The 26,683-nt window shown below is 41.5% G+C and overlaps 1 protein-coding gene across 5 annotated transcripts; it reads right to left on the bottom strand.

Moving 5' to 3' along the window:
* Nucleotides 1-80: 80 nt before the first annotated feature.
* Nucleotides 81-25,524, bottom strand: Fhip1b (FHF complex subunit HOOK interacting protein 1B). Of its 5 annotated transcripts, XM_071616424.1 has the most exons (14): nt 25,421-25,511; nt 24,707-24,760; nt 23,367-23,464; nt 15,718-16,046; nt 14,953-15,591; nt 14,407-14,565; nt 14,162-14,248; nt 13,779-13,946; nt 7,645-7,724; nt 7,244-7,449; nt 6,026-6,817; nt 3,482-3,660; nt 3,163-3,325; nt 81-600 (listed from the first exon to the last, which is right to left on the bottom strand). In XM_071616424.1, the coding sequence occupies exons 4-14, from the start codon at nt 15,853-15,855 to the stop codon at nt 242-244; spliced, it is 2,970 nt and encodes a 989-aa protein (XP_071472525.1). In that variant the 5' UTR covers nt 15,856-16,046; nt 23,367-23,464; nt 24,707-24,760; nt 25,421-25,511; the 3' UTR covers nt 81-241. The 5 variants fall into 5 exon arrangements, with proteins under 5 accessions (XP_071472525.1, XP_027775719.1, XP_027775720.1 ...); XM_027919918.2 differs by lacking the exon at nt 24,707-24,760 and having other exon boundaries at nt 25,421-25,521; XM_027919919.2 differs by lacking the exons at nt 23,367-23,464; nt 24,707-24,760 and having other exon boundaries at nt 25,421-25,524.
* Nucleotides 25,525-26,683: the final 1,159 nt, after the last annotated feature.

Here is a 26,683-nt window from a genome sequence, read left to right as displayed (position 1 = left end):
ATCACCTCCCCATCTATGTACAACCTTTTTGGGGTCCTAGCCCCGTAGATAAAGGGTGGGAAAGAAGAATGAGCACAGAATAGAGATTTCCCTTTTATACATATTGCAACAAGTTCTCCATAAAACATTTATCTGAAATAAATTAAAAAGTTCTTTTGCCACTGCCTCCAAACATAAAAAGGAGCCTGTGCCTTGGCCTCAGCCTAGGCCACCTATGGCCCTGATTGTCCATGGAAGAAAATTAAGGATTGAGGGGTCCAAAGCCTGAGATGGGAGGGCCAGATCCCTCCTCTGAAGTATCCAACAAGAAAGGCGAAGTTACAGCATGGGCCTGGGAGATGGCAGCCAACTCCTTGAGAAACTCAGGGAAAATGACTGCACAGTAGACAGCATTCTTGACACGAAGAGCCTCACCTTGGCGCTCAGGGGCCCCGCCCCGGGGGAGTAGAATTGGAGTTGAAGCCCCAGGGGAGCCCCCACCTAGGCCAAGTCCTGCTCCGTCTCTCCCAGGCTGAAGGACCTGTGCCGCCTGCCGGGCCCTGGTTGGACTGTGTGCGTGCCGCAGGAGTAACTCCCCCAAGGATGGCCTCCGGCTCTTCACTGAGAATAAACAGGGTTATCAAGGTGCTAGTATCAGGAAACCTATCTTAGTCTGAAAGAGTAGATTCCCCTGCCCCCAACCCCCAGGTTCCTGGACTTCTCCACTAGGGTTCTAAGAAAATGGAAGGACAAGATGGAGCAGAAGTGAACCTCAAATTCCATTTCCTGTTCCATCCTTGAAGATGACCCAGGACTTTAGAGGGAAGGCATTCTCTCTCATTCTAGCACCAAAAGGCTACCTGTCAAGCCTTTAATTCTCTACATAGCTTCCCCATCCAGGCAACCATCATCCTCAGACTTAACTAGTCAACACCTGAGCCACTTCATATCCAGCTGTGATCTCCTCCTTCCCCATGCCACTTCACCAGGAAGGATTCCCCTTCTTTCTAATCACTATTTATTTTCAGTCTATAACATGCCCTTACTTCATGCTTTCTATCACCCTCCAAAACTAGAGTCAACTACTTCCCCTTCCTATGCAGACCTATAACACCTGACACACATCCTCTACTCCATCAATACTCACAGGGCTTATATGTGCCATCATAGTTCAGGGACTATTTCATTTCTGTCATACACCACTCTCCCTCTAAGATCTATTTTCTGGTATGACCATTTCAACATTCACCAGTCCCTGTCCTATACCCACAAAAACCTTCCTCCCACTGGTTGTGGTCAGACAACTTTATGTTGGTTTAGACTCAAACAAACCTTCAAAACACTGTCTTCTAATTTTCTAGAGGATTCCTAGGTCTGGACCCATGATCATTATCTAGCTTGGACTCTAGCCTCTAGATTATGATAGCAGTTTCCATTTCCAATCTCTAATATCATCTTCAGAGACACTATTAAATTTGGCATTCAGAAGCACTCACAACTAAGCTCACCTCCTGTCGTTTATTCTCAAAACTCTCCATACCCCACCTTACCTTTGCATCTGCACCTACCTACTTGGAACCCAACAGACACATTACATGCATTTATAGCTCTGTCTCCTTACATTTTATTCTATCTTATGTTTCATTTTATTTTCATCCTTTCTGACTTTTACTCTCTCCACTTCTTTGGGAAACCTCCTCTGACTTGCTCTCCACTGACTTCCCATTTTACTGCCCTTATCTGAACATACTTTAATAATTTATTTCAATGTCTTCTACCTCATGCACAAATCTGAGCTTATGAACTTAGACTGTCTTATCTACCTTTATATCCCTGGTTCTTCCAGGAACCCCAGTACTAAAACTGTAAAAGTAAGAAATAGTCACAGTATAATAGACCATTAGGAAATCATGCTAAGTAATTTCAACAAGGTCTTCACAGCTGAGCAATAACCCTTGTGATAGCCTCTTCCCAACTCATACATGCTTCTCCTTAAGCCTGCATTTCATCTCTGCTCTCAGCGTATCATTTTTGCCTCCAATTTCACTAGAAAAGAATGACATGAAATCCCTAACATCTTCCTCCACACTTCACAACTCCATTGGTACATGTAATTTCCACATTTTTCTCTTCACGTTTGCCCAAAAAGGTGGGGGACCAACCTTTTCAAGCCCAAAGTTAATTTTTTTTCCGAGTGCTCAATTTCATTATTTCTACCACCTTTGGAACCTTGCTCCATTACTATATTCCTCTAGTCACTGTCTATATTGTATGCTCTCTGAAGGCAGAGATCATATCTTATACTGCCCTGAATTCCCTGTTCCAAAAACAAAGATCAGCAATATGTCAAGTGTTCAGATACTTGTTAAAGTAAATATCTCTATTTAAAATTCCATTTTCTCATTTAATTCTTCCTTTCTTATCCCCACAACCACTCATCAAATTCTGCCAACATATCTATTCCATTTCTACCTTATCAAATGTTTCTTTTCTTTTCCACTATTCTAATTCAAGCCTTGCTGACCACTTTTGCATTATGACAGAGCCTCCTGACTCTTCTTGCTAACTTCCTTCTCCTAGTTCCAATTCACCTCTGCTAACTTACCCATTTCTCCACTTCCGATTTAAGAACCTCCAGTTTCTTAAATACATTTCTCAACTTCTAACCAGCCCAATTTCGGCTTGGAGAACTTTCTGCTCTGGCCAAATATTTCCTGCCTTATCACCAACTGTTCCATCACCTTCTAAATCCCCTACTCCAACTACACATACACAGTCCAGGATATCTCCTGAACAAAACAATAAAGACACTCTCCCCCTTTGCCTACCTAAATCCTACTGTCTCTTAAGGACTATGTTAAATGTCACATCCTTTGTAAGGTCTCAAAATATCTCAAGCTGTGGACTACTATGTCTGCTTTCCTGTCCATTTAAAATTTCCTGTCCATTTAAAATTTCCTGTCCATTTAAAAGCTGGTTTTGCTAATACTGCTGATTGGGCTCTTAATTGACAAACCAATGTTGTAGCCTCGGAATCAATGCCTGAGGACAAACATCAAGGCTCTATTTTCTACAGTTCTCTAGTTCCTGGCACAAGGTTTCACCTTGAATAAGAGCTCAGCTAACCTGGGCTAAGGGGTTATCTACGAAGGGTAGGGAGAGGGGTGGTGGGACAGGCCTCACCTAGGGGATCGGAGCGGCGGGGGGCAGGTCCTGCTGTGGGACCCTCAGCCCAGTCCAACTTGCCACGGGCAATGAGGTACTTCTTGGCTTTGGACAGTAGTGCTGGGAAGTCCTCCTGGGAGGCCGCAAAGCTCTCAATCTTATTCTTCACAGAGCCCAGCACCTATAAAGCACAACTTTATGACACTTCTGGTGGCTCTAGACTGACAGTCCTTTCTAGTCCCACTGAGCCTATTCCCAGACCACCCAGGGTCACTCCAGCTGCGGGCCTGGCCCACCATGGAGCCTGGACGCACCCATGCATGCATGCATCGCACACCTGCAGCAGGGACTTGACACTGGGCTGGAAGACCATGTTGGTGTTGAGCAGGAAAGAGCGGAGCAGGGGCTGGGGGTGACAGGCCAGCTGGGCCACCAGCCCCGTCAGCAGGAAGTTGACATAGACGGAGTTCTGCAGCATATTCTCGAGTTTGGCAAAGAGCACAGCCATGAAGGGGCCTGGGGGAGGGATGGGCACAAGGACACAAGGCCTGAACACAATGCATAATGCACACATTCCTCCCCAAAACAAGAGATCCCCACAGGATGAAAATTATTTGTATGTCAGTCCTATGACCACCTATTCTGGAGGAAATAAGGTGGCAGACACAACATGGACCACAAGAGTCCAAATGCCAGCTTTATATACATCTGAGCTCTCAAGAGTCAGATCTTAGACTCTGGAGTCATAGAAATATCATTTCAGATTTTAGTTTTACCCTTTACTAGTTATATATTACTGAATAAGTAAGAACTCTCCAAACTTTAGTTTCCTACTTGGTAAAATAAGAAAATATACCTACCTCATAAGGTGATTAAGAGGATCAAAGAGATATCAATGTAAAGTATTAAGTCTAAGATCTGACAAATTTTATGTGTTTGATTATAACCATAAGCCACAAAAAAAATCTTAGTTTTTGAAAAGCTTCACCCAAGAGGATGAAGAATGACTAGGTAAAGACAATAATTAGGATCAAAATTCAGAATCAGGTCCCACACAAGACAGAAGAACATTAAACCTGGTAAGAAAGGAAGCAAGAAAAATGTACAGCCAAGACAAACAGATTATATTTAGAGGAGAAATCTTTGGGGGACCAGAAAAAACATGAGCTCTGTCTTTCAGGAGCCAGGAACCAAGGAGGTAGAATAGAAATCTGCAGTAAAAGGAGAGTTTAGTTCGAGGATATAGTAAACAGACTCTTTGGAGGAAAAGAAGATAACAAAAGGGGATCAGTTTTATTTGTAAGAGAGACAGTCTCAACTAAAACACATCACTAGCACTAGATCTAGATTCATTAGTCTTTCTGATCAGGGGTTTTGGAGAAAGGAGAGTATATCTAAGAACTGTACTGTGAATTGAGCCAAAATTACAATTAAGGGCAAGAGATGGTGAATACTGAAAAAGATCTAGGTTCCCACAACTAGCCTTGGCTCAAAGACAACTAACTAGCTTAACAGGGTCCTAAGGTAACTCATCACTTTGTTTTTCTGTTCTTCTCATTTCCTGGGAGTTTCTTATAAGAGATGATCCAAAAAGCTCAGATGAGTTTACAAAAAAGAAAAAAGAAACTTCAATTAATATTTCAAGACTACGGTAAAATCTGCACACTACCTCCTATTGGTACTGAGCCAAGAAGCAAAGCATAGCTTAAATAAATGGAAAACTATATTTTCTATAGTCTCTAAAACAAGGAAGTTGACTCCAGAGCAGAAGTCCCATGGGCAGGACAGAAGCATATTTCAGGCCCAGTATGACAATAATTAACCAAGGCATAACAACTTGACTACAAACAACCGTAAGATGAGTGGCTGCCCAATTTACATCAGTCATGCACCCAGAGTTGATAATTCTAGTGAGTAGCTACCACTTGTTGAGTTCTCACAATGTGCCATTATTACAATAAGTGATTTACACACACCAATGGCAAATATGAGATGTTAATGTATGCCTCACCAAAGTCTGTGGTCTAAATTTTAACGATCACAAAGCTTCAGAGATTTTGTTTGTTTTTCTTGGAGTCGGGTATGGAGTAAGGATTAGAGACAGATGAGGGCTATACATGCTTTAACAGAAACAAAGGGGAGTCAGCCCAACCACTCAGGTCAAGACTAGCTCCAGGAACATTCCAGAAAACCCAGAAGGGTTCATTGGGAGTTCAGGGCCATGCTTTGTCATTTGCCCTCAATGAGGTATTTTACCATTTCTGATTCTGTCCTTACTACTAATCATAAATCCATAAAACAGTCTTATTGGACAGTCAAGGCAACCAAGAAGGTCCAAGGGCAGTGGACAGAAGAACTGATCCCTTATTTGAAGAGACAGGAAGGAAGGAGCTGAATAGGGTAGGAAAAAACAGAAGAACTAACCTTGGGCCACAGTAGAACTGACAGAAGACTCAACACCCAGACAGATTACAGGTGGGAATGACACAGAACAGAGGTTTATAGGTGCCTCTCAAAAAGGACAGCACATATGTTCAAATATTGTTATGATTCACCAGAAAACACCAAACATAAAATATATACTAATAACAAATCCCAGGAAACAGCCAGACTAGGGGAAGAGAAGGAACATGCACAAAGGACAGACATACAAGGCTCAAACATAAGTCAATACTCAAACCAGCACAAGCATGGAAGACACAGACATATACAAAAACACAATTATGACATGATATGTATCTGGAAGGGACCCAAGCACAATGGATGAGGGGTAGGCAAGTATACAGAAATGACATAGCCAAGAAGTCTCAGAAATCAGCACAAACATGTTGAGAACATGCAAAAAGTACACAAAAGGGAAGGCCTAAGCTAAGTAGCTTACCAGTGAAGGGCTGGCTCGGCAGCTGGTTGAGAGTCCGCAAAGGGCTGCTGAGGAAGGGGCCAGGGGGTTCAGGGGGACTGGTGAAGCTCTCGTAGGCCTCCTCCTCCTCAAGAGGTAGTGGAGGCTCTAGGGGGGATTCTGAGCCAGCTCCACCATTGCTCAATGCCACCTCCAGCTCCCGGAGCTCTTGCCCAAAACTCTCTAGTCCTGCTATGCCCTCAGAGGTGCCCTCTAACAGTTCCCCAGCTCCCTCCTGTGGCACCAGACGCGGCACCAGACGAACCTTCTTGGCCCCCTCAGGCCATGGTCCTGGCACCCCATTGAGTTGGGGAGGGGGCAGGTGACCAGGGCCCTCCCCTATGCCCCCAGGCAGCCCCCTACTCCCTAGTTCCTCCTCCTCCCCTTCCCCCCCATTGTCCCTGTCCTCCTCAGGTAGTAGGCTGCGTTTCTTAGTCCGGGAGCCAAGAGGATTGGGCTCAGGAGGGGGCCGCTCGCCATCATAAGGGGCAGACCAGGTACGGCAGGCTCGGACACAGCGGTCCACACCACGGCGCGCCTCACGCAGATACTCCAGGTAATTGTCTTCCAGCTCACCAGGCTCCTCTGCAGGGCTGGGACGTCGGCCAGGGCTGGAAGCTGGGGATTTAGCAAGACCTGGTGAGTGAGGTGCTGGGCCTGGCGACTCAGAGCCACCCAGACTCTGCTGCCGAAGGAAGAGAGCCAGACGAGATGGTGTAGAGGGCCGAGGCACTGTCACCACAGAAGAGGAATCAACACTTGGGCTTCCAGGGCCTTCAGAGGGGAAAAAGAAAACATAAGAGTAATCAAGGAGACAGACATACAAGATATAAGATACCAAGGGAGACTAATAAAGAAAGCAATGAAGAGGCAGAAGCATGGAACCCATTTATATAGCTGAGTCTCCAACCTCTAGACAAACCTTTCCCTTATCTGCCACCCCTTTTCACCACCACCACCACCAAAGAATGAAAACAGGAAAAGTAAAGGACTGAAGTGAAGGAAAGAAATAGCTTAGCCTAAGAATCCACTCTAAATTTCTTTGGTGAGTTCACGAATCCTCTCCCTGCAAGACAACTCAACATATACTAATAACAAATCCCAGGACCGCCCCAAAAAAGGAATGCCACTCATGTTCACCTCCCTCCCCTCACCCTAGCCCCACATTCTTGCTAGGCTCCCCCAGAATCCAGGCCATACCCGTGATGTCCTCCCTTCTCCCTGCCTCTCTGGTAGGCCCACCTCGTGCCCACGAGGCATGCTCTGGATGAGGTGGGCTGGAGGCATGGTGCCGACAGCAGCGTGGGATTAGGGAGAGAAACTTGTCAGCTGCTCGTCCATAAAGATCCACATCACGCACAGCTGGCTTCTGGCTCAGCATCACGTGGTTACACGGGACAAGATACCTGGAAAAGAAAGCAGAAAGGGAACATGGTAGATAAGAAAGGAAAGAGAGTGCCTGGAAAAATAGGACAATGGAACCAAATGGCTAAGCAAGGCTCCAAAAGGATACTCATGAGCTACCCCAATACAGCCCATCACCCAAGCAATGTGCAAGGCCCTAAGGGTCCACCATCCCTCCTCGCTGCCCCCAGAGGTACCTGAGAACCAACTGCAACAGGACATCCTCACAGCTGAGGTTCAAAAGGGTCCTGAAGAGACTCAGAGAGACCATGCAGAGCTGGGAGGAAGAAAAGAGGGACTCAACATAAGAGCTCTCTACTCTCCAAAATATTCACTAAATGAGAACAGCCTTCCCCCAGCCCCAGGCCCAACCAACCACTTCTAGAGCAACAAATGTGCACAAGGCCTGGCACATAATAGTTATTCAAGTATTAACTAGATGTTCACAAGATCTCTGGCAAGACTTCAGTGTTCACATATAAAAATGAACCATGTGTCAGACACAATGAATTTCTACAGGCCATATAAATATCAGCAGATTCTCTGGCTAGGTATACCTGTCAGCTGAAACTCCAGCAATATTTGAATGAAACCCCCAAAAAAGAAACACTAAGAAATACTGTGACAGAATGAACGAGTGACTGAAAGGAAAGAAAGCAATATAGTAACCAAGTGAATGACTGTCAGCTGAGACTACAGCAAAAAGCCTTCCCATAAGAAACCAGAGGGAACCTGGAAAAATCCCAACTGGGAAGTGGGTGGGGCTGTGAACAAGGAGTCCTGAGTCACTCTCCAACTTCAGTGCCTCTCAGAAGACAGGATAAAGAAAAGCTCAAGGACAGCTGACAGGAAAAGGAAAAGTTGGTGGGTCCAGAGCAGGGAAACTTTTTGTTTTAGAAAAGGAAGGATTGTTCATCTCTGGCTAGGCAAAAAGACCAAATCTATGTAAGCTCTCCCTCACTTCTCTGAATCCCCATAGTACTCTATACTTCCCAAGGCAAGTATGTCAGATACTTTGAGCTCTCTCAAGACAACTAAATGAACCTTCTTTGTCTAGAGCACTATCTGTATAGATTAGGTACTAATTGTTTGCTAAGTGACTGGGGGAATTAAAAGCCAACCAAAAGCCACAAGCCGGTAAAGTGGCGCATGCCTGTAATCCCAGAGGCTTGGGATGCTGAGACAGGAGGATTCCAAGTTCAAAGCCAGCTTCAGCAATGGTGAGGCACCCTAAGCAACACAGTGAGACTCTGTCTCTAAATAAAAAAGTATAAAATAGGGTTGGGGATGTGGCTCAGTGGTCGAGTGTCCCTGAGTTCAATCCCAGGTACCACAAAAAAAAAAAAAAAAAGCCACCACATAATAGGAAAAAGATGAGACAGCAGTTTACATTTTGGACAGCGTGGATAATCGGGAGGCTTATCCTAAATGACTAATTTGACAAGCAATAAAAAATTAAGACTCACTGGAAAGCAGTTCCTCAAAAATGTCCACATCTGAACCTGTAAATATTCTGAACCTATAAATATTTTTAGCTTACACAGCAGAAGGAAATTTGTAGATGTGATTAAAATTATGAAATTTGAGATGGGGAGATTACCCCACATAATGTAGGTGTGTCCGATCAAACCACAGGGGAGAAAAAAAGCAGGGAATCTTCCAGCTGGGTCAAAAAGAAAAGTGAAACAGCACTGCTTGGTCTGAAGATGGAAGAAGGAGATCAAGAGCTGAAACACTGGTAGGCTTTGCAAGCTGAGAATGGTCTTCAGTGGACAGTCAGCAGGAAAACACAGATCTGTCTCAAAACAAGGTAATTAATTCTGCCAACAATCCAAACATGTCCTCCAGAACTATAAAACAATTTTTATTTGTTTTAAGCCACTGAGTTTGTGGCAATTTTTTAAAACAGCAATAGGAAACTAACTCAGATAATTAGGCACATTGACTGACTTTAAGGCACAAAAGACAGGCTATATAAGTTACAAAGTCAGTTCAACAACATCAAGCTTGAAAGAACAAGATAGTGAAAAGGAGAGCACCTATATTTTTAACATGGGCATCTTGTAATCACACAAGAGTTTTGATCTCAAGAACAAGGAACACAAAGAAGAAATACCCTAAGAACACAAAAGGCTTAAGATCAAAGATCAAATGGGAGACTAACAGAAATAACTACCATGGATTAAAGACAATAACAAATAATTGAAGAAGTTAGGATAAGATATCACAAAAAGAAAATGGACAGATCCCAACACAGGGAGAGAAAAAGAACCTGAAGAAGAAAATCAATTGTCTCTAAACATAAACAGGGCATTACATGAGGCCAAACAGAATATGACCATGACTTAACTATGGCATAATGAGAAATAAACCTCTTTGTTATCTTTGTAAAAGTGAACTTTTGACATCTATTCCCTATTGGTTTCCATCAATAAATGTTAAACCAAAGCACATATTATAATTACTTTTTGGAGCATTTTTAAAATGTACATGCCCTACAGAATTAATATTGTTAAAACGGCCACATTACCAAAAGCAATATACAGATTCTATGCAACCCTCATCAAAATATCAATGACATTCTTAGCAGAACTAGAAAAAAACAGTCCAAAAATCAATTCTCAAAGCAATTCTAAGCCAAAAACGCAATGTTAGCAGCATCACAATACTTGACTTCAAATTACACTAGAGAGCCTCAGTAACAAAAACTGCATGGTACTGGCATAAAAAAAGACACATAGACAAATGGTACAGAATTGAAAAAAAAAAAGAGAGAGATAAATCCATACAGATATTGTTATCTGACCATTGACAAAGGTTCCGAAAACGTAAACTGAAGAAAAGGTAGCCTTTATATACAATGATACTGGGGAAACTGGTCATCTATATGTAGATGAATGAGACTAGATTCTTATCTCTCGCCCTGCATAAAAGTCAACACAAAATGTATCAAAGACTTAAGAATTAGACCAGAAACTAGGCAAAACCTAGAAGAAAACATAGGATCAACTCTCCAACATACAAGCAAAGCAATAATTTTCTCACTAGGACCCCAAAAGCTCAGGAAGTTAATGTCAAGAGTTAATAAATGGGATGGCATCAAATTAAAAAGCTTCTGCACCAAGCCTATAATCCCAGTAGCTCAGGAGGCTGAGACGGGAAGATCACCTAGCCTCAACAACAGTAAGGCACTAAGCAACTCAGTGAGACCCTATCTCTAAATAAAATACAAAATAGGGCTGAGGATGTGGTTCAGTGGTTGGGTGCCTCTTAGTTCAATCCCTGGTTCAAAAAAAAAAAAACAGAAAAAAAAGTTTCTGCATAGCAAACAAAACAATTACAAATATGAAGAGAGAAAATTTTTGCTAGCTGCTCTTCCAACAGAAAATTAAAATTTAGAATACATAAAGAACTCAAAAAACCTAACACCAAAACAAGCCTAAATAACCCAATTAATAAATTGGACAAATAATAAATGGGCAAATAAACCAAACTTCTCAAAAGAAGAAATACAAACATTCAACAGATATATGAAAAAATGTTTAACACTGTTAGAGAAATGAAAATCAAAACTAAACTGAGATTTCATTTCATTCCAGGCAGAATGGCAGTCATCAAGAATATAAACAATAAAGATATGCGTGGTGGCGCACACCTATAATCATAGCAGCTTCAGAGGCTGAGGCAGGAAGATCTAAAGTTCAAAGCTAGCCTCAGAAATTTAGCAAGGCCCTAAGCAACTCAGCGACAGCCTGTCTCTAAATAAAATATAAAAAGGGCTGGGGATGTGGCTCAGTAGTTGAGCACCCCTAGGTTCAATCCCCAGTAACAAAAAACAACAACAACAAAAAAAGAGATTATAAACAATAATATCCTGCTACTTTGCTGAATTCATTTATGAGTTCTAGAGGTCTTCTGTGGAGTTTTTTGAGTCTTCTAAAAAATGCTGGAGAAAATGTGGAGAAAAAGGAACACAGTCAAACTGCTGGTGGGATTATAAATTAGTACAACCACTACGAAAACCAATATGAAGGTTCCTCAATAGACAAGGAATGAAACCACATATTATACAGTTATACCACTCCTCAGTATTTATCCTGAAGAATTAAAGTCAACATACAATAGTGACACATGCATACCCATATTTATAACAGCACAATTCACACAAAAAGTCAAATTATGAAAAAAGCCTAGATGACCACTAATGGATAAAGAATGGAGTATTACTTATCTATAAACCATGAAATTATGTCATTTGAAGGAAAATGGAAGGAACTTGAGAACATTATGTTAAGCAAAATAAGCCAAACTGAGAAAGGCAAGGGTCATATATTTTCTATCATATGTGGAAGCTAGAGAGGAAAAGGAAAAGAAAGGAGAGGGATCTCATAAAAATCAAAGGGAAACCAAAAGAGTAGAGAAAGGTAAAGGACTGGAGGACGGAGGAGGGGACAGAAAGGGAATGGAGAATGATACTGGCCAAGTTATATTATTATATTCTGTGCATGTACAAATATGTAACAACAAATTCTACCATTCTGTACAACTATAACACAACAATAAAAAATATTTGGAGGAAAAAATATACATACATATACATACAAACATACACACTATAAGACTATACAATGCAAGAGTTCTGAGATAGAGTTTAGAATCTGTGATTACTGTTGTCATCCTCAAAGCTCCCCAGATGATCCTGAATTGTATATCTGGTTCAGAAAAACTGTTCTAATCAGAGCCAGTATGTAATATTTCTTACATACACTAACTTACCTATTTAAAAACTACACCTGTATAAAACATAGCTATCCAGGAATCTCAGTGATCTGAAACCATACTACCAGGTACCTTAATTTAAGAACAGTTTTCTAGAAGTCTTAATGCTTGAAAAAAATTCTATTTTAAGCACAAGCATTCAGGAAACTTTAACTATTTTTAATGAAAAAAGGAAGCAAAGATGGTCCCAGAACCAAAATAGAGGTCACAAAGTCCTTTAATATGGACTAATTATGGCTAAACTAATACTTTATTCCCCTAGAAAGACATTAAGTCATTATTACTTGGGAACTATTTACTCCCATTTCATGTACATTTCTACTTATTAAAATCCTTCTTACCTGGGTCTACAAAGGCCTTGCATGATCTGAATTTTACCTAACTCTAAACTTTCATCTCATTCCCATCTCATACGCCTCCAGTCATGCTGGTCTTTCATTTCCTAAAGTATGATAAGCTCTTACCCTATCTGATATCCTTTGCATGCTGATCCCTTGCCTAGACTATTCCTTCATTGATATTTAACAGGCTAACTCCTCACAACTTTATGTCCAGTTCAATGTCACCTCCTCAGAGCAGTCTTCTTGACCACCCTATTATTTTCTAAGTAACCTGTTTGTTACTTAGAAAATAACTTTATGTCCAGTTCAATGTCACCTCCTCAGAGCAGTCTTCTTGACCACCCTATTATTTTCTAAGTAACCTGTTTGTTTGTTTTTTCATAACATTTACCACACTTTTGAATTATTTTATTATTATGTTTTCTTCTCTATATTTCCCATAAAATAATCTACAGGAAGTCATCAATGTCTATTATTATAGCACAGCAAATGGTATGGCACACAATGAACATTCAATAAAAATATGCAGGAGGGCCGGGTGTGGTGGTGCATGCCTGTAATTCCAGCAGCTTGGGAGGCTAAAGCAGGAGAATTGAGAGTTCAAAACCAGACTCAGCAAAAGCAAGGTGCTAAGCAACCCAGTGAGACCCTGTCTCTAAATCAAATACAAAACAGGGCTGGGGATGTGGCTCAGTGGCAGAGTGCCCCTGAGTTTAATCCCTGGTACCACTCCCCACCAAAAAATGTAGATGGAAAGAATGCAGGTATATGAACAAATGCATGTCCCAAGTAACATTCCAATGAAGTAAATCTAAAGGGGAGAGAAGGTAAGCTTACTGTAACAGCTGGATTATCTATCAATGTAGACACAAACCCAAAGTGATCTCAAGTTACCCACAACAGACTACAAAGCTATAAATACCTTAACAGAACCTTAGAGCAATGTTATAAACACTGAAGAATGGCAAAACCTATAGCCATAATGAGCAGCCAAAGTCATCCAGAAAAGGTAACTGTTCTAGATTCATGTATAATAAAAACAAGGAAATAAGATTAAATTCTGTACCCGAAATGATTAAAAGTTTAATCCCTAATTTTGAAATGATTGTTCGACACAAAATCCAAAGAAAAGTAAGAACACCCTCTGAGAACAAAGGTCAGAGAGAGATGGCTCACCCAGGTTAAGCCAAGAACAGTGGTAAAGGCCATACCCGGGAGTTGCTGCCAATACGGGCAACGAGGGTGTCAAGGATGGTGTGGGTGTCATGCCGGTGTAACAACAGGAATCGCAGGAAGGTACGGAGCAAGGCAGGTTCTGAGATACTCCGGAGGAAAAGTTCCAGATAGGCGGTACTGGCGATCATCTCCTCCACAGAGGTCTGGACAAAGGGAATGGAAAATTTGGAAACTCAGGGCTTCCCTGCACATATACTAACTCATTGATATATTTAGAACTCAGTTACTTCTGGTTCTAAGAAAGAACCAGAAGCAGAGAGGGGAAAAAAAGGAGGAATACCCTGCCCACTGCCTCCCACATTGAGGTTACCACCCTGTAGTTTAGACCCTAATATTTCTTGCCACCAATGACTCTCACCTTGTGCAGGGCAGGGCCCATGACAGGCACCAGGAACCCATTATGGATATAATCAACCAGCTGCTTCTGCACCAGAGGGTGAGCCACCTATAGTGTTGTAAGAAAAAAGAAAGGGTATTATGACATCACTGGAAGGGAGTAGGATGGTATAATACAGAATAGCAGAACTCCAGGGAATGTACCCTTCCCACCCTATCTTCCCAGGATGACCATGGGCCACAACTCCTAGGAAACCCCAGTCCTACCTGAATGACTGCATTGCAGAACTCTAGGGAACTCATGAATAGTGCAAGGGCTGGCACTCCTAACCAGTCTTCCCGTCGCAAGCAGTGCCAATCATCCCCTGGAACCTCAATCTTTCGGGGCAGTGAGGAGTACAGGGCACTTAGCCCTGTGGCCAGCACCTAGGGGAGGTTACCAAAGCCTCAGGCAATATAAAGATTGGGATTTAGTCCAAAATTTCCCTAGGAATAGAGGTAAGAACTATTACCAAAGCACATTATTTAGCCACCCAATGTGCCAGGACCTCACCTGGAACACTGGTTCATAAAGAACCTTAGTATTTGCCCTAACCATTTTAGGTCCATGCTTCATCACCATTCCAACTCTGTTTGGGGGGGCAGATGTGCTTTCAAATCTGAGGACCTTCCTGGAGGAAAAGGCCTTTCCACACTTCCTGGTAGGAAGGTACTGTCCAATGATCACATGTCATACCAAATCCCCTATCCTAGGCAATCTATACAATGTCCATATGCCGTACCCCACCCCACCCCATCCTAGGGGGTTCTAACCGGGCAGAAGTAAGAGTGATCCGCGATGTAGCGCCCCACAGTAGGGCTCCCAGCTGACAAAGCCATGAGCAGAAGTAGGGCATCACGGGCCTGCTGCCCCAGAGTGCCCTCTCGATGGACGAAAGGGACAAGGCGAGAAAAGAGTAGAAGACGTGGGGCAGCTCCTGGCTCAGGAGGTGGCTGCAGGAAGAATTCAAGCAATGCAGGCTCCCGGGCCACACACACACACAGCTGGCTGAGAAGTAGCACCAAGCCTTCATCCAGTGCTGGGCTACTAGGCACAGGGCGGCCACAGGCATCCAGTAGGGTGAGCAGAGCCTCACGAACTGGACCATGCCGCAATAGGGGCTGACGAGCTTCGCTCACCAACATCTCAAATAGTTTCAATTGCTCAGCCCGCCGTTCCTCGACCCCATCCCCAAGCTCATCCCACTGCAGCTGCCATGTCAACACACGGGTCAGCAGATCCTCATGTAGAGCAAACTCAAGAAGGGGCCCAGGGCAGGTAGGGGCCGAAGGGACAGCACGATCCTCTGCCAAAAGTGTTAACATTTGGTAAGTATGGTTGCGCACAGCACTGAGATCATCTGCACCTCCAGCAGCTGCCCGAGGGCCTTGCCGCTCCAGGATTCGCACCACCTGGGGAAAAAGAAGACAGAAGGCATCGAAGATGATAAAGTAACTAAATGGAATGGTTGAAAACAGTGAACACAAAATTAGGACAACTCAGGAGGCCACTAGATACTTTGGCATATAGTTTCTTACCTGGGACCAGTGATTCTTGAAGACCATGAGGCAAGTCTCAGGGTCAGCCATGACTGGAGTCTGCAGACTGGCCCCTTGAGGTACTCGGTGCCCAGGACCCCTGGAGGCCAGTCTGCTCAGCCAGTTCATCCTCTCCATGAGGAAGGCTGGACAGAGCCAGCAGCCAGAGGACTACACTCCAAGGATTTGCCAGCTGGAGGCTTTCTCCACTTCTGTCTCCAGTGTGCTTCATCCGGTCTGTATGAGCCAGTAGCTGGCCATGGAGCCAGAGATTACACCAGATTGAAGTAGTAAGCTCAGAGGTCACTGCCCAGTTCAGAGTAACAAATCTAATTCAAAGAGAGAGAATGAAAAGTATAAACAGAAGCTTATCTCTCTCTACTCCCCAGGCAGAAGCACTCAGAATCACCACTTCACTGAAAACTCCACATACATACATATATATACACACATGCATACACACAGCCAGCACCTAAAACTTACTCAGAACTTGTGATTTTTACTATCAAATTTGTTATTTCCCAAGCCTTTTTCTTCTCTATATATGATACCAACATTCACCCATATGATTAGGCCAAAAGCCTGGCCACATCCTAGTTTCTCTTCCTTCTAAGACCAATTCATTAGTAAAAGGACTCACAGCTTCCAATCTGGTCTCCATGCTTCCATTCTTGCCATCCAAAATTCATTCTCCACATAGCAACCAGAGTAATATTTTTAAAACCTAAATTACATACATCTCTCCACTGATGAATACCCTTCAATGATTTTCTAACACACTGGTAAAAATGCAAATTCCTCACACCTTGGTCTATAGGAGCCTGTATAATCTAATCTGCACAACCTCCTATCATTCTCTTCCTCTCTCATACTTTAGTTAAACAGGCCTTCTTGAGTACTTTCTGTTCCCTGCCTAGAATGTTCTCCTGCTCTTCATATTACTTTTATTATTCAATTCTTTTTCAAACATCATCTCAGAGGCCTTGCTTAACAATTCTATCCACATGGCTCATCTTCCCAACTTCACTTTATAGCTTCCTAATCCTATTCCCTCTTCTCCAGTTTCCATATCTAAAATTATTTATTTGCTTGTCTATCTTCCCCACTTAAAAACAAAAAAACTCTTTGAAGGTAGGGCTTATCTGCCTTTTTTTTTTTATGATTATTGTCTTTTCCCCAGTGCCTAGTGCAGTATCAAGTATTTTTGTTCCATGTATGAATGCTTAAGTGAATGAATGAATGAATGAATGAATAAGAAATACCAAACTGCCTAATGGCCCGAGTTATGGTCCAGTGATCACTTCCACCATTCTCTTGTCAGTTGGTAAGCATAAAAACTTTGTAGAAAGTGTGGTTCAGTTATTTTCCTCTTTATACTCAAAAAGGGCTCTGAAAGAATCTAGAAAAATAGAAACAAGCTCCCCATTTTTCCCTACAGTTATATTAACCAACACCTCTTTCATACAGATACTCTCTCACAATCACCAGATCTCAACTAAGGAAGGCAGCAACTATACTGAACGAACCTTTCTGTAAGACAGGTGACAGTATCATAAAGGCAAGGGCCAGCAGACAGGAATTACTCATTAATTAATTCAATATACATCCACACTGATATATTACTAGGCACTGTGTTAAGTAAGCACTGGAAATACATATAGATAAGAACAGCTGTGGGGCATAAACATAAACTGCAACAAAATTATAAATAGAAATACTTATAAGTGTCAGGGGCATGAAGGAAAGCAACTAATTCTACCTTGAGTGCTGTAAGAGGCAAAGCATATCTTAGTCCTTAATAATGAATACTGGTTACATAGAGAACAAAGGGAAAAGTTTTCTTCATATTCAAAATAGTATAAATAAAAATACAGCACTGTGAAAGAGCGTGACAGATTTGAAGAACAGCTGCAAGTTCACTGTGTCTTAATCACAAACTATTCAGAGCAGAGAGGCACAATATTGAGTTGAAGGGTAAATATGGGTAAAGGTATAAACATCACTGAACATTATTCTAAGGAATTTGGGCTTTATCTATTGACACCCTGGAAACAAAGGAGATTTTTAAACAAGAAAAATGACAAGATCAGACTGGCCTTTTTAAATATATGTGAGATAGCCTGGCACACGCCTATCATCCTAACAACTCAGCAAGACCCTGTCTCAAAATAAAAAGGTCTAGGTATGTAGCTCCGTGGTGGAATGGCCCTGGTTCAATCCTCAATACTAAAAAATATGAAATAAAATAATAAAAAAATAATGAGATAGCAGTATAAGATAAAAAGACAGATGGCAAAAGGCAATTTATTAGAAGCTGTAATAGTTTCTTTTTTTAAAAAGGGCTGGAGGTGTAACTCAGTGGCAAAGTACTTGCCTAGCATACTCAAGGCCCTGCCCTAAATTCCATCCCCAGTACAGGAAAAAAAAACAAAAGTCAAGAACTAAGGTGTTAAAAGTAATAAAGAAAAAGCTAAATCTGAGGTCACCTCTATCTTATCATGTTCCTATGAAATACTGAAATTATTCAAACCTATAATGTGTCTACAAATGAATTATTTATACTATAATGTATCTATTCTTCCAACAAGGAGTCATATCATTAAACCTCCTCTATAATCCCTGCCAAATAGTGCCTGGCATTAGAAAATGCTTGTGGAACTGAAGGTAACTTCATGATAATTATAATAGCTAAAAATATTGAATACTTACTACATGCCAGATTCCATTCTAAGTACTACATGAAGTAGCTCATTAAAACCTAATAAAAACTCTCTATGTACTACTATACCCATGTTGTATGTAAGGAATTAAAGCCCAGAAAGGTTAAACAAATTGCCCAAAGTTAGCCAGTTAGTAAGTGGCAGGATTTGGATGAAAATTCAGGTAATTTCCCTCTTGATTAAAATTAATCACAAAGTAAAAGCAACAAAACCTGACAAATGAATGGAGAATAAGGGATTATCAGTAAAAATAATAATAATAAAGATGATGATGATGATGATGTCATTAATAGACTAACAAATATATCAAGGGGATTTGTGTTTTAGAAAAGAGGATGAGTACAGTTTTTGAACATGGTAAGTTTTAAGACACTTGCCAGAATGTTAATGATAACCAGAAGCAAGTAGAAAAATCATACTTGAGCTCAAGAGTGAAATTAAAACTAGAAATACAATTCAAGAGTTACCAGCATATAGGTAATAGATGAAGCTATGAAAGCAGATTGAGTTATCCAAGGAGATCATCAGGAGCTAAGGGTGAAATCAGGAAAACTAGAATATAGGAAAGCTAAGAGGAGCCTTTGAAGAAAAACACTGTGGAGGCTATCATAAATGGAGAAATTCAAGAAATAATTATCTAGAAATCAAGGAAAGGATATTTCAAGAACTGGAAATTGTCCATACTGTATAATTTCATAGAAAAAAAAATAAGTAGAATGAAATTTGAAAATGGGTCAATAGTTTTATTAGTTAAGTTTTTTTATAAACTTAGGAAAGTAAGTGCTTAAAGGATGAATAGGAGTCAAAAAAGTATTAAGGTGCGCTTTCAGGAAATTCAGTGATATGGGAAAGGAGGAAAACAGGGCAAAGCTTAAAGAAACTGGGGTGGAAAGGGAAGTCAAGAGAGTTTTTATGTTTTAATTTTGGATAGGGAGCTTCCAAGGTGTTCCTAAAAGAAAAAAGAAGCCTGGGGCTAGGAATGTAGCTCTGTGGTATAGAAATTGCCTAGCATGCACACTGGGTTTGATTCCCAGTACTACAAAAACATAAAAGAGAAGTCTGAAAAAAGTGGGAGGTTACAGATAAATAAGATACAGATAATGGACAAAAAAATAAAGCATAGGATTAGCATGAGAAAGAGGTATAATACTCTTTCTGAGAAAGAAAATAGTAATAAAAGATGGGTGCCTTCAAGTAAATATGAAAACAAAGATGGAAGTTTACATTTACCACCTCCATTTCTCCAACCTACCCTCCTTTTCTCTTTTGTCCAGGAAAGTGAGAGTAAAAGAGGAGTGAGGAGATGGAAGAGCCAGAGAATGAAGGCTCAGTCTTTCATATATGGTTTCCTGTAATCCATAGAACATAGTCATCACACAGACTAGTAGCTAAGAGTAGCAAGGATTCATTGAAAACAGTACTTACATATATTCCAAAGTACCTACTTTCCAAGGAGGCATGGACTAAGGAAGAGAATTTCAACAGTTAAATAAATGGTAAGAACTTGCCCCCTATTACCAGCCCTTTTGATTGTTTTCAGCCCCAGGATACTGTATCATCCCTTGTTGGTCTCTTTAAACCTTGCCCATACCTTTGTAAATATAGACCCTTTATTAAACTCTTCTCAAAACTAGCTTGGGCCATCTGTCACCTACAAGAGGAGCATGACTGATGTAAGAATATCACTGTTTACAGAATGCTTTCTTCATTACATTTCATTTGAGACTGAAAACAAATAGAAACCCTATCATCACACAAGAATAACAAAAAGTAAACTCAGAAAGTCAAGGGTTATATGATCTCTTTCATATGTGGAAGCTTTAGAAAAGAAAAAAAGAAAAGAATGGTGGTGCATGAAAATTGAAGAGAAATCAGTATAGTAAAGGACCAGGGGGGAGGGAAGAGAGGAAATATTGGGGAATGATATTGGCCATATTATATTGATATATCATGTATATCTACAGATATGTAACAACGAATCCCACCATCATGTATAATTATAATTCACCAATAAAAATATGGGGAAAAAATAACACAAAGTAATAGGTAAAGCTTGAGCTCTGTAGTCCCTCAAACAAAGTTATGAACCTCAGTCAATCATTTTCCAGTTTCCTTAAATAAATCATTTCCCACATCTGAGACTCAGTTTCCTCATCAATAAATTCCTGGTGAAATAAGTATTACTAGCTTTAAGAATTAAATAACTTATGTAGCACTTCAGACATAATGCAAGTACTCTGTATATTACATGTTTATTTCCTCCTCCTCTTCTGATCTTGTTTAACCAAGGAGCCCACAACTCTGAGAGGAGAGATCTAATCTGCTCTGATGTGTCCATACTCACCACCTCCCACTCATACTCCAGTAAGCTGAAGAAGAGCCAACTATCCAATCTCAGCAAAATAAGATTTTAATATGTCCAAATCTAAAAAACTGCCTTCAGCAGTTCTGGAACTCAATTCCAAAGACTAACAAAATGCTCCTAACTTTAACATACATACTTGGGATGTCCATTACTGCTCCATTTCTTAGCCATAAAAGAATACTGCTCACAAACCCAAGGAAGTCTGGTCTCCAGGACCTTTCTTTACAGCCTCCCCCACCCCTGTCTAGAGATTGCAAAGAGAAGAACCACACTGGAATCAGCATCTCAGAATCCAAAATCCAATATTTAATCTAGGTCCTGTTCATATATTGAAAAAATGTAAAAGGCCATAGGTTGATATTCTCAGCACAGTTCAGAACAAGACAAAGTGGCAGAATTACCACCCTCTTATCATTCTTTTCCTCCTGTAGCAAAGTCCAAAACAAGGGTAGACTCCCCTCTTTCCAGATTTACCTTCAGGCTCACTCACACAGTAAAAAGGGGAAGAAGATGCTGATCTCTCAAGACTTCCAAATGGCCATGGTGAGGCCCTCACCTTGGGTCCAAAATACAACTTTATAGGTACATACAGCAAGAGTGTCAATCAGTCTCAGAACAGCAGACCCAGGGGAGGAAGTGGCTCAGCTTTACCTAAGAACCTTTGCCCTGGGAGAGGCAAACAGGAGAGAGCTGGGGGCAGGGATACATCTGCAGTATCTACATCAGGCAGAAAGAAACCAAAAAGACTTTCCAAGAACATATCAGTAAAGTCCTAAGGTTTACCGCTCCCTACAATGGTTCTTCACAGGCAAGAAGACTGATTACCAATATAAGAAGCATGAATGGGCTTTTATCCTAAATACTGAAAGTAGAAAGACCAGATTAAACCTCAAAAGAATAAAAAGGGCAAGGGGTGGGGGGAACCACCCAGTAGGAGCCTACCTCTAGAGCTCAGCTCATACATACCTCCCAGCTTTTCCATCCCTCAGACAGAGTGTCAGGATATGGTCCAAACTCACACCTCCCCTCTCCCCAATACCATCTCTACTTCTTACAAGGATCTTTTCATAGGACTTCAGCAGAGCCTTATAATCAGGAAGCGCACCTCTATCACATAGTGATTCCTATTACAACACCAAATCCTCACCTCACACATGGTTATCTCTACTTCTGTTAAATGACATTGACAAAGATGTCAAAGAGGAGGTGAAACCAATCCTAAAAGAATAAGAAAAGTTCACTGGATAGAAAAGAAAAGGCATTCTGAGTAGAAGCAGCAGCTACTGCAAAGATTTCAAGGCTCAAAACAGTAATGTGTTCATTAGAGAACTATGAACAATTCTATTCAAGCTAGAATACAAAGTAGGGAATGGCAGAAGATGAGGCTGAAGAGGTAAAATAAGGCCAAATGAGGCCATGTTAAAAAATTTGGATGTTGTCCTAAAGGACACAGCCAATGAGTTCTGTGATCAAATTTGCATTTTTAGAAAGACCATTCTAGGGATGAACTAGAAAAGAGCAAGTTTTAAGGCAATACACCCCCCCCCCCAAAAAAAAATCATAAGAGAGATGAACAGGACCTAAACCAAGGCTTTAATAATGAAGCCATGGTAATGGAAATAAATAGAAAAAAGATAACAGAGAAGAAAACGTATTAAGATTTTAGTGACTGAATTCAGGGGATAAAGGAGCAGAAAGAATGAAGGATAATGATGAAGTCCTTGTCTAAAGTGAGACAGGTTACAAAAGCACATTTTCAGGATATAAATATAAGTTCTGTTTTAGACATGTTAATTTTGAGATACCTGTAGAGATAAATAGATCACTGGATATGTATGTTTGGAACACAGTGAGAGACAGACTAGACAGAGAAGTAATCACCTCATTATGGTATATTTTTATATTTCACATTCTCTAAACTGAAACTATTTTTTCATGTGCCTGCAAACTCCATGAGATTTCATAGGACATTACTTATTTTGTTATCCCATAAAATGGAAGCAACAGGAGAACAGTCAATATGCTCAAGAAGTATTTGCTGAGTGCATAAATGAATGAATATGTAAAGGAATTAGTTTTTTGTTCCAGCACTTAGCAGAGTGCCTGGCACATAGCAGATATGAAATAAACAGCTACATACAACACCCCCAAACATGTTCCTATGTCTACATCATCATCTTCATCTGTTTCATCTTCTCGAACATAAATCTTTTATATTTAACAAACTACTATTTCAATGAAGAGTTCAGTATAGCATACAATAAGCTTACCATCAAGTGCAACTAAGAATCTGGACAGTTCCTAAGAATCCTCTAATATGCAACTTTGCTTATCCTATCATTATCTTGATGTTATCCAAGTGCTATGCATACCTGTTACCATGTCATTGACAAAGTATTAAACAAAACCCTCAACTCTGTGCCCTCAAAGCCCCTTTAATCTCTCTTTTGGAAACAGAACAATTACGAATCTTTAAAAAAAAAAAAAAAACTTTGTCAGTCTTAGATTCTCTGTCCCAAATCACTTTTATTCTATTTACAAATCTTTCCCCAAGTCACACTCACTCTGAAACCAAGTTCTGAGTCCAGTTTTGCCACTTTATCCATATGTGACTTCTAGCTTCTGAATGTGATTCTTCATTTATAAGAATTATTTCCTTTGCCTACAACACAAGGTATCAATGTAAATCTAGTAAAATTTGAAATTTCTGTGTAAATCATAGCAAATGATTACTATGAAAGTATGAATGCTCTTCAAATGTCAGAAGCTAAACAGAATCACTGTTTAATATGTTATATGCTTCCTCAACATTAACAATAGCCACCATCACACTGTAAATTTCAGAATTTTGTTAACCAGTAGAAACAAATTTTTTAAAAATACAGTTGTTGCTTTTTATTTTGGAAAATAGGATCTTTTTTAAAAAAAACTCACCGTCTACTGTCACCATTATTTCATGGGTGAAAAAGCACTTTAACACCAAAGGAAGAAAAATTATTAATGTCAGAATAAATTTATCTTAATGAAAAACTCACTATGCTCTCTTCCTCTCCTTTCATCTCATACAGCTGAAAACTATCATGGACTGAGCCCTTGGCCCAGGGTTTAGGAACACTACTCTAAACCCTGTATTACCCATGCAGATCCTATAGGGTCCTGGCTGTCTGGGCAGGCTGCCAAGGGTTCCACCAGTATGGAGTCCTATTGGCCTCCAGAGAAAAGTAATGAAAATATACTATAGTTAGAAGAGCTGGTTCTAAAGCCAAGACTCTGGAACAGAATGGGGACTGATGCTGCTCCTAATTCTCAGGGAATGATCTAGATAGGACAATTTTGTTTTAGACTAGAGAGATATCAAGACATCTTCAGCTCATGGCAGATCATTAGCGGAGAGGAAATTTCAGTATTCTGAAAGTGTCGATTATCACTGAATGACAAATAAACTCTCTAAAATTTTCATGTGTCTGTGTTGGTGAAAAGAAGGGAACTTGCAAAATACTAATAAAGTGATGTCAATTAAAGAATGTGGCAGGAGGAATTAATTGCAAAGGAATAAGAAAGCTTCTGGGGATGGTAAAAATATTTAGTATCTTCAAAATGATGGTTTTGTAAAAATGTATGTTTGTCAAAACTAATCACATGTACCTTTTAAATATGAGTTGTTGTACATAAATTTACCTCAATGAAGTAATTTTTAATTTAATTCCAAGAAAAGGAGAGAAAGACCATCCTATTTGGGAGTCTAAATATAGTCATATGTGATATGTGACTTCCATGAAAGTAGAATTAGCAACTGAAGGTGGTCATTCCAATATAGATGACAACGATATGTAAAGAGTAACAGTGGAGTAAGGTTGCTCAGAAGCAGGCAGAGAGGGGGGAAAAAAACTTCATAAGAGTCCACCTTGTCTGCAGTCCAAATGAAGAACTTGAGGGAAATGGGGCTCCAATGATTACGCTGTTGGTGACAGAACTTCAAAAATCACTTTCATTATCATAGTTACTATTGCCCATGACGCCTTTTTTCCCCCTCCAAACCCATGGGAGCATGGGACACAAGTGCACAACACTTCCACCCAAGCTGTCCTACTCAATCCCAAACTACTGTTTTCACTGGACAGGACGGTCCATCCAAGGAGGCCACAGAACCAACCACCTCACACCCATATCCACGTCTCATCACCTTCATTCCCTCCTCCCTTGCCCTGCCTTCAGCTCCCTCGTCAATTCACTGCCATCCCCAAGGGTCCCGCCTTCGCCCTTTACTCTCCCACTCCTTGCACAAGCCTTAGCCACTCACTCTGGTCCCAGGACTGTCCCTCCCCCTTGCCCTCAGGAGACCCAGCCTCTTAGTAAATCGTTTTCATGAGTTCCTTCAACTTGTCCCTTCATAAAACTTCCCCTCCTCTCACATAACCAGCCTCTTACTCGTCCATTGATCCCTAGTTTCTCACCCTGCTACCCTGCCTTCCCACTCATTAGCCCCTCACCACCTGCCAACCCCTCGCCCTGTCCCCTCACAACCAACAGTCACCAAATTCGGTGCCACCATTCCCCAGTCCCTCATTCCCTCATGCGACTCTCTGGGCCCTCCGGTCTGCGTATACTCTTCACTCACACAACGCCGACTCCGGCCAGGCCCTGTCGTCGCGGCGGTACTAGGTGAGTTCAGGCCGCCGCCATCGTTCCTCAGGCGCACTAGCCGCGCCCCGCCCCGCGCCACACGCATCCCGCGCCCCCGCGCACCACACGTAACCGCCCAGCGACGCACAACTGGGCAATGGCGTGCCAGCTCATTGGCTGGGCCCGGCCAAAAACAGAGCGTTGACTCTTGTTTCCTGGCAACGGTCGAACGCAGGGGCGGGGAGGCAGACGACGTTCCGAGGAAGGAGTGCCGCTTCTCTTCCAGGTCCCGCCCCTTCGCACTGTAAACCCCGCCCCTCAGAAGGACTCCAGCATATCATAGGGGCAGACCTCTGGAGAGGTGCAGGACGGGGGCGGAGCCTGGGAAGGAAAGGTCGAACCCGAGGGCAGAAGGCAGGACCTAAGGAGTGACAGGACTTTTAGAGGCAGGGAAAAGACCAGCAAGGCGGGATTTAGGAGTGGGCTGGGCTGGAAAAGACTAGGGCCAAGGAGCGTAGCCACGGATACTGGGAGGTGCTTAGAGTGAACAAGTGGGCGTGGAAGGGCGTGACTAGTCCTAAAGGTTAGGCCTGGGGGAGGAGTCAGTAGGTGGGCGGGACCTGTGAAAAGCGGACCCCTGGAGAATGCTGAATGCAAAGGAACTAGATCATTTTACCACCTCTGCCAGTCACCCACAACACCTATGCATTGTGTTGCTCGGTGACCCTTTGGGTGCTGTTTCAGTCAGCCAAGGAACATGAAATAAGTGCCTACATGTCAAGCTGGATTCCAGATCCATTAGAATAGATCTCTGCCCTCCAGGACCTCAGACCCTTAACTAGACACAAACTATCGCAAAGTAGTGCGAAAAGTGCTATATTCGAAGAAACATCTGGGACAGCACTTATCATGATGATTTGGGCATGCAGAGGATGGGCGGAAGGAAGGGTGAAAGGGCTTAGGGAAGACTTCCAGTAGGAGATACTGAGCTGAGTCTTGGGAAACAAGAAAAACTTAGAGAAGCTGAAGTTTCAAATCAGGACTGTAGTTCAAAACATTGTGCCAATGTTAATTATCTGGTTTTGATCATTTTTCTAGATTTCTGTAAGATGATGACATTAGGGGAATGTGGATAAGGAGTTTACAACGTTCTGTATTATTTTTGCATCTTTTCTAAAACTCTGAAATTAGTCCAAAACTAAAGGTCTTTCAAAAGAAAAGAAAAAGAAGAAGAAGAAATGGAAGTTTCAGCCAAAAG

The sequence above is a fragment of the Marmota flaviventris genome, chromosome 9 (genome assembly GCF_047511675.1).
Source record: "Marmota flaviventris isolate mMarFla1 chromosome 9, mMarFla1.hap1, whole genome shotgun sequence".
NCBI classification, from domain to species: Eukaryota; Metazoa; Chordata; class Mammalia; order Rodentia; family Sciuridae; genus Marmota; species Marmota flaviventris.
Note: the sequence above shows the minus strand (reverse complement) of the source record. Positions and strands in the feature narration are given on the sequence as shown.